At 31.0% G+C, this 8,660-nt stretch overlaps 1 protein-coding gene across 1 annotated transcript; it reads right to left on the bottom strand.

Moving 5' to 3' along the window:
• Positions 1-1,513: 1,513 nt before the first annotated feature.
• On the bottom strand, positions 1,514-2,107 carry LOC149190095 (hydrophobic protein LTI6B-like). The gene is made up of 2 exons (XM_089413353.1): positions 1,909-2,107; positions 1,514-1,820 (listed from the first exon to the last, which is right to left on the bottom strand). The coding sequence occupies exons 1-2, from the start codon at positions 1,993-1,995 to the stop codon at positions 1,737-1,739; spliced, it is 171 nt and encodes a 56-aa protein (XP_089269479.1). The 5' UTR covers positions 1,996-2,107; the 3' UTR covers positions 1,514-1,736.
• Between the last annotated feature and the right edge of the window lie 6,553 nt (positions 2,108-8,660).

Here is an 8,660-nt window from a genome sequence, read left to right as displayed (position 1 = left end):
TTAATAAAAAACCCTAAAATGGTTTCTTTAAATAAAATAAAAAAATTCATTACACAGAAAAGAATTACAAATATTAAAAGACAACATTTACAAATATTAAAATTCTTTAAACAGATGAACAAACCTAAACCATTCTACTCATATGAAAGTCGAAGTTTTATTTTATCAAAGCTTTCCTTTCCGTAAATGGAAGTTCTACGGTTCTACACATGAAAGTCCAAGTTTTATAGGAAGATTTGAGGTTAGTTGTATTTTTATTAATCATATAGTATTCACTATGTTGTTGGAGTTAAATTTTTTTTAAGGTGTTTAAAAAAAAAAAATTTATTCATTTTATTTTTAATATAATTAAAGATGAATAAAAATTATATTATATTTTTTATTTTTTGGTGGTCAAGCTTAAAATTTGTTTTAAAAAACATTTTCATTTATTTTTACAAGTCAATTTTCAAAATTGTTTTAGATAATTAAAAAAAATGTATTTCTCACTAAATAAGTGAGACATTGATTTTGTTATGAGGCTTTCTCCACCTAAATATGGTAGAAATATGGTAGAAATGTGATGTAATGTTTAACATTTTGACTAAGTCAAATTATATATGTAATGTAATGTAAATATTTAAACTATGTCAAAATAAAAATAAAAATAACCCTATAAAAATAAAAATGACTCATAGTATTGACCCATGATATTGATGTGGAATATAATCTTTTTAAAGGGGGAATTAAATCAACTTAGATCCAGAATTAAGATGGATCTAGACTGGTTTAATCAATTTTTTTAATTAATAATATAAATATAAATATTTATAATAGATATAGTCCAATTGTTTTAAGTTTTAGTTTTTTTACTAAAATATTGTAATATAATTTTGGTAATATAACAAATTTTAATTATTAGAAATTTACAAATAGATTTAATGTCTTTAAAAATCTCTTAAATATATTAAATAAATTCCATAACTCAAACTTATTATTCTAACTAATCTTTTTCAAATTTCAACCAAAATTAATTAAAATATATATATTTAAAAAAAAAAAAACAAAATTAAAAAAAATAAACTACATCCTTAAAACAAAAACAAAAACAAAAAACCTTTTAATCAAAAAAATCTTAATTCAAATGGTTTGGAGATTTCAAATTGTAATTAGCTTATTTGTAATCTTTATAAAATAGTCCTATTATGGGTAATAGTGACCACCAATCTTTCAAATTAAAAAATTCTTCAAATTTTTAATTCTTCAGATTCTCATTTCATTGAAAAATATACATATTAATTTTTATAATTAGAAAATAAAATTTACTTGTCACTACTATTATTTTTCATAATAAAAAAAAAAATTGATTCGGCGTATAGCTTTCGCTCACAGATGTCAATTGACAGCATGTGACAACATTCTCAATAATGTGTTTGTATGACATTACCACTGTTCACATCATAGATAATCTTTCATTATTTCAAATTATGATTCATTTATTGCCCATGAAAAGCGAAAAAGAGCATCAGCGGTTCTGAGGGCCGCTTAACAATAGCAAATCCACCGGTTCATATAATCTACATACAAACAACTGAATAAAGTAGAAACGCCATGCAGCTGCAACTGCTGCAGCATAAGTTTTGTTCCTGAGGAAACAACTGAATAAAGAAATCCAAATCTGTGTACGCGAGGAAAAGAAATAGATGGCACCAAATCCCAAAGAAAAGGAAGCGCGTTCATTCATTCACAGCCTAGTATCACTTGGTGATAGCATAGACGGCATATATTATTCCCGGTAAGTACCCAAGCAAAGTCAACAGCAGACATATCCAGAATTCGGCCTGTAACACAACAATACCAAACATATCAGCTGTGATTCAAATGTTAAATATTTAACCAAAAACTCAAAACGAGATTGAAGGTGCTCACATGGCAGCCGAACTTGAAAAAGACTCCCAGAGGAGGTAGAATTATAGCCAGAAAGATGTCTATGCAGTTTGCAGTGCCCTCCCTCATGATGATGGTGATATAATCCTTTACCAATAATCTTATTATTCAGATGAGAAAATGTAAAGACTGTCGCCCAAAAAACCAAACAACAACAGCCAATCTCAATTCCAGTACTTATCCTTGAAATTAAGTGGTCATGGTGAGAAAGCCTCCACAGAATTATCTTTATATATGCAATGCACACAAGCTCTCATGTGGAGAAGCCACACTAAGGGGAGAGTGCACATGTCTTTAGCTTTCAGTTGAAGTTTAACAGTAAATATGCATACAATGTATCCAAACGGTGATTGGCTTTTCTAATCCAATTAAAAACTCGGGCTACATGTGGCCTACTAAAGGGAAGTTGCGTTCAAAAGTTTAATATTCCGATCTGAGCTGTAACATTGAGGTTCATGGAATTGAAGAGTAAACCAGGGGCCTATACACGTCAAAACCCAGGGTCTTCTGGCGAAAAAAAGTAGAGAAATTAATGTGAACACAGGGAGTAACGTGAAAGTTACGTTGAGTTGCAGCTACCAAGGTATAACCCAATAGGACATCCTTTTGCATGTTGAATAAAGTCTTTCCTAATCATCTCTCGAATAAGAGGTGACCCTTTTCTCATTTTCATATGTTTTGTTAGGCATCACTCATGTTTTTTCACTCTGTAAGTATAAATCTTTGTATGAAATGTGGGACTATGTTGTCCCTCTAATTCACCTTGGGATGTTTTTTACGTGATTCATCTTGGGTTTTATCACATCTAGAAATTGATGTCGAGTCCAACATTGTAAAAGTGGTGCATTGGGTGTATTGGTGTGGACATCATACTCTTTGTACAAAGGTTATGAAGGTGTGGTTTTGAGTCACCTTGGGTCTTACCAAAATCATGCTCTTATGGAGATTGAAGTATGGTTATAAATTCTAATTGAAATACGAATTCGAATTTGATTGGATAGGGGAAAAATCTGATTACTTAGAATACAATATGGAAAAAATTTGGAAGTAGAGATTTTCCAAAATTAAATTATTTAAAAAAGAATATATTCCAATATATATTTCAAAAAAATTTCATATTCTCAAATTCTAAATTTTAATATAACCCTTAAAAATTAAAAAATAACAACATTATTAATTAAACTAAAACAATATAATTCTCTCCTTGTAGATTTAGCATGTCCAGTAAAACACACTTTATTCAAAACAGAGGCATTTTCAAAGAATTGTTTACAGTGTAGATTTTGTTAGTCCACATATGCATTCTACTCAATTCAAAACAGAGAGGAAGGGAGAAAGACACCCAAACTTTAATTCATCGTTTCGATTTTGTTACTAGTGGGGAATAGGAAAAGTATAAAATTCAAATAGAAAAAATTGGAGATTATATATTTTATAAATATTTATAAATAAGAATTTATTTTTCTTTGTTATAGGAATTTATTATTTTTAACAAATATAAACTTACTATTTTTTACTATATTTAAATATAAAATTTATTTTTTTTACAACTATAACTTTATCAATATGCAATATATTATTTACTATATTTTTTTAATATAGAAATTTCTATTTTTAATTTTTAAATATCTTTTTTAATTAACTAAAATCTTTACCAAATTAAATAGTAACTGTATTTTTTTAATATAGAAATTTATGTTTTAAATAATATAGAAATTTAAAACATAAATTTTTATTTTTAAATATTAAATTTTCAATTAATTTTTTTTAATTATATTCCATTATAATTGTAATATTCGTAATATACCATTTTACTAAACTCCATCATAATTATAATATTCCTAACATGCCATTTACAGTTTATCATAATTGTAATATTCATAACATACTATTTTACTAAATTCTATCATAACTGTAATATTCTTGACACACTATTTATAATTTATTATAAAAAAATTTAATATAAAATTTTTTATTTACCAAATTCCAACCGTCATAATTATAATAAGTTAATGAGTTTAACCTACCATTTACAGTTTATTAAAAAATATATATATATTTAAAAAAAAAAACCGTACCGAATTCCAATTTCCAAATTTGCAACCGAATCGTATTTTCGAATTTTTCTGGCCAGTACGGCCGAACTTGGTAGCTATGGATTGAAGACCCAAGCTTCCCGTTGAGGAGAGGGGTTGGAAGCACAAGGCAATGTCCAATTAACTATGCTTAATTTTTTTGAGTGGTTTACATTTTATTTCAATATCTTGATTAGGTCAACATTAGAAATATGTAGAAATCCTATTGGGAGAATGCATTATTAATTATTGTTATTACTATAGAAATTTGTATAGTTTTAGTGTAGTTTTTGAACTCACTTGAATGTAATCACTGTTATCTTTAACACAGTTATTGATTATTGTTATTACTATAGAAATTTGTATAGTTTTAGTGTAGTCTCTGAACTCACTTGAATGTAATCACTGCTATCTTTAACACAACCATCTTTTGAATGAATACAAATTTGTATTTCAATTAATGTGTGTCTGAGAGAGAAGAAAAGCCTTGGTAATCTTCTTAATAACTACCAATTTCATCTTTCTTATTAGTTGCACTGCATATTTATGTTTCAGCATACTTAAGATAGAGACATGTCTTTCTAGAATAGGTCTTAGGCTTGCTTCATTCACAAAATATTTGGGCAAAGGCAAACCTTATTTGTTTCATTAGTATATGTCCGAGGGTTTTGGTCAGTGTTGTGAAAAGCGCGATCGGGATTAAATCGGTGCGGGGAACGAATCGGAAAAAATCGGAAAAATCGGGAAAAAATCGTTTGGTACAAAAATATTCTTTTTTTTTTTTTCATTTTTTTCAATTTTCTTAATATCTAAACCATCTACAACATAAAATAAATACATTAACACATAAATATGATTAAAAAAAACTAATATATAAGATGTTTAATATCATTTCTAGCGCTAAAATCACACATAACGTTGAATCATGTCCTAAATAGTAAGTCCTGACTCCTGAGTCCCAACTCAGCCTCAAAATATCAACAAAAAATATGATAATGTATCTCATCATGTCATATACAATAAAATGAAAGTCTAATCCTATTGATTTCCTAGGCCCCTCTTGCGAGAAAATGCCACAGCTTTCCCTTTCCCTCTAGATGTAGATGCTGGTGCCCGTGCTGGTGGAAATGGCAGTGGAGTCTGATGTGCTCTAGAAGCTGAAGAACTAGAAGTAGGAGCTATAGGAGGTAGACCACGTCCTTTACTGGTGGTAGTGGTAGCCCGGGCAGGCGGTGTCACCTCCTCTTCCTATTCCTCCTCCTGCTCCTCCTCCTCCTCCTCCTCCACCTGCTCCTCCTCCTGCTCCTCCTCCTCCTCTCCCTCCACTACATCCTGCACTAACCAATCATCAGTAGAATCCATGAGAGGCCTCTCGGCCTCAACCCTCCATGCAGCAGTGGTGTCAACCCCATCCAATGAGATGGCATCCACATCAGGTGTCCTCTTCCCTCCGCACACGCCACTGTCCAAATGAGCAACTGAAAAACCAAAAAAAAAATTATAAAATCGTGCTGCCCCGACCCCGCACGATTTTTCAGTAAAAATCGCGATTTTTTGAAAAAAGCGCGATTTTTTCAGTAAAAATCGGCAAAAAAAAAGTATGTTATTTTTTCATATAAAAATTGCGATTTGATCGGCAAGCTGAAAAAAATCGCGATTTAATCGCGATTTTCACAACACTGGTTTTGGTTTTTGTCTGGAGTTTTTAGTCTTTTCCTTTTTAGCTTCCTAGTTACCTCTCTTCTAGCTTCCAACCCTTTATTGTTTCTTGTTAGAGTAAGCCTTCCATTTCATATTCAAAATTCTTTTAAGTTAGAGAAAAGATTCTCACTTGGTTCTAAGTACTTGGCTTATTTGTTTTTTTATTTTTTATTTTTTTTATTATTTTAAAGTTAATGTGTATTTTGTCCCTGTCCTTAGTTAAGTTGAAGTAGGAGATTTCATTTCTATATATGAAGTTTTCATGCTTCTTTCTAATTTGAAAGTTTATTAAGATAGCAAAAAAAATTCGTTTACTTGAGTATTGATCTTAATTTTTAGCTTGCTCTTTAATTTAAGATCTCATTTATTGAAAATACTTATATTTATAAGAATTTTATTTTCAAGTTGACCACACCAATTATGTATCCACTTCACACCTTAATCACATGGTTGGCTCATGAACCTAAGCTCATCCTTGAAATAACTTAACACACTCAATCCCCCCTTGGGGCCAAAAAAAAAACTGTAATTAAATTAAGGTTGTGATGATAGGCATCCAAACAATTTTCCACAACCGTATCACATCTAAAACACAGTGGTTGTCTTTTATATAAACTAAAATCCTTTCTATTAGATATGTTCGGACACATTTAGCAATTATCATGCTTTCAAAGAGGATAATTCCAAGGTTGGGACCATAATTTTGATTGAGACTCCTATCGCTTTTAATATTGAAAATACACCTATTGTTTAATTTCATCTTGGAGGCAAGGAAACATGTTTCACATATTTGTGAAGAGGTTGCTTAGTGGTCATTCTACTAGGATTTCTACTTGGGTGGTTGTTGCAAGAGGGACAACACCTAAGACAGATTTTTATATTCTTTTATGATTTGATCACCCGTTCTCCCCTAGTCATAATTTTCTCATTCATATCTTCATGCATCTACCCAAGGGACTTCATCACCTTTTCTGCTAGTTATTTGGGAGGTCCTTTTTCCATAGTCTAGGTTTTTTTAAGCACTCTTAGATTATCATTAGGATAGAGTCATTTTATTTGATAGGATAAAAGCTTCAATTAGGACATCATTCATTTTGATTCAAGAACACATGAAACCACTTGTTGCATGAACTAAACACACAATTTTCTTGTTTGGCCTCTTAGTATGCTTGATTGATTACCTTGATTTATTTATCCTTAAATAAATTTATTGAATTTTTGGAAAAATATTTACACTTAGGAATCATTTGCACCCCTAAGGAAATATTCTCATTGACTCCATGGTATATTTCCCTTTTAATTATTCCTAGTCATGTCTTATCTTTTGCTCAATGATTTTGAGGTAATCACCCTATCCCTCCCTTGGTCTCATCACTTTTGAATTTGAAAAATTCTTCTTATTCAAAATTTGAAACCCTCATTCTATTTGAGGCCATGTAGTTTAGGTACCCCTAAAACTAGTCCCCCTTTGACTAGTTTACTTTCACCTAATCTACATATTGCATTGGTTCTCACCATGGAAGGAACTAATCCTAACACGACTTAATCTCAAACACAAAACCAACCTATTTTACCCCATATGGCAAGGTTGAATCTCCTAGATTTGACCAAGTCGATAAATGATTTTACTCAACATAACGTTGCTTGGTCCTTTGTGTTAATTAAGCTACCCTCGTATGTCCCTAAAGTTCAAGGCCATGCTAGAGAAGACCCTTCCAATCATATCATGCCATTCAACCTTTGGTGCTCATTTAATACCATCATTGACGAGTTGATTAGATTGAAGTTGTTTTAACTCACTCTCACAAATGTGGTTACCAAATGGTACAATGATAAAGTAGCCCATTCCCATTGCACCTTAGTGTCCACAAGAACAATGTTCTTAACCTTTTTTAATTTCAAGTTCACCACAATGTATGAATCAAGATTCTCACTATTTTTTGGAAAAATACTTGTTAGAAATTGTAGCAAGAAAGGCTAAATTTCTCTTGTGCCTTAGTCAAATTTAGTAATTCGATTTTCCACATCAACAGGATGACTTAGATGGTAGTTAACTTGCATGAAATGGCTTTTTCTACTAGTTTACTCAGTAGAGTTTTGCATGTAGTGATTGCTAAAATTTAGCAATCTAGTTCAGTTATTTTTAATTGAACTTAGTTAACTAAGCTCAAGTCATTAGTTGAGTCAGTTGAAGGTCAGTTGAGTAGTAGAATTGTTATTAACTCAGTGATCTCTTAGTTAAACTAGTAAATTAGTTAAAAATAGCCCATACATGCATGGAATTTGAATTGCCTAATTGGAGTGGAGGAAAAGGAACATTGTAATTATCAATTGTATAATATTTGAGTGTACATGTTGTTGAGCCCTAGTATTGCACCTAGAGTTCTGCAACTCCCAAGGTTCCTCAACTCTATTTATCAACCCGGGTTTCGTACAAACTTCGAGGTGACAATGCTATATGCACAGTAGATGGGATTCTACTCATGCCACCCTCAACTAGGACATTTTATCAATAATGCTCCAAGACAATTCCTCCTACTGAATTAGAATGAATGTTGGTTAGTGAAGGTGCAATTCAGAAGCTACCTCTAACTATGACAAGAAAAATGTTATTGACTTCAACTTGTAAATTTTATTGAAACCATTCATGAAAATACAAGAGCTAAACTACTTGCACAAAGGAAACTACATTATCTTGCAACATTCATCAAGTTATCATATCTACTTGTAGAAAGGAAGGTAATCTCTCTTTCATAACCTACCAAACCGTAAATCAAGATTCTATGTACCATCTAACTAGCTCATACTTGAATGTAAATCAATATTCTATTTGTGACAAATCTGTGATAAGAAAACTAACATTGTTCTGTTTTTGTAGTGAGTGAAAGGGAGGGTTTGGAGTGGCCTAGGAGTTTCCCTTGATCATGAAATCACAATTGGGGGTCAACATCCTTCTAA

Source organism: Pinus tabuliformis, chromosome 3_1 (assembly GCF_031772625.1).
Source record: "Pinus tabuliformis cultivar Carrire ecotype Pingquan chromosome 3_1, CPIR1, whole genome shotgun sequence".
NCBI classification, from domain to species: domain Eukaryota; kingdom Viridiplantae; phylum Streptophyta; class Pinopsida; order Pinales; family Pinaceae; genus Pinus; species Pinus tabuliformis.
The sequence above is the reverse complement of the archived record's forward strand: the minus strand, read 5'-3'. Positions and strand labels throughout refer to the sequence as shown.

Coding starts and splice junctions, on each gene's coding strand:
- LOC149190095 (XM_089413353.1), bottom strand. CDS start 1,995: ATGAGGGAGGGCACTGCAAACTGCATAGACATCTTTCTGGCTATAATT. Junction 1,821..1,908: donor TTTTCAAGTTCGGCTGCCAT/GTGAGCACCTTC, acceptor GTTGTGTTACAG/GCCGAATTCTGGATATGTCT.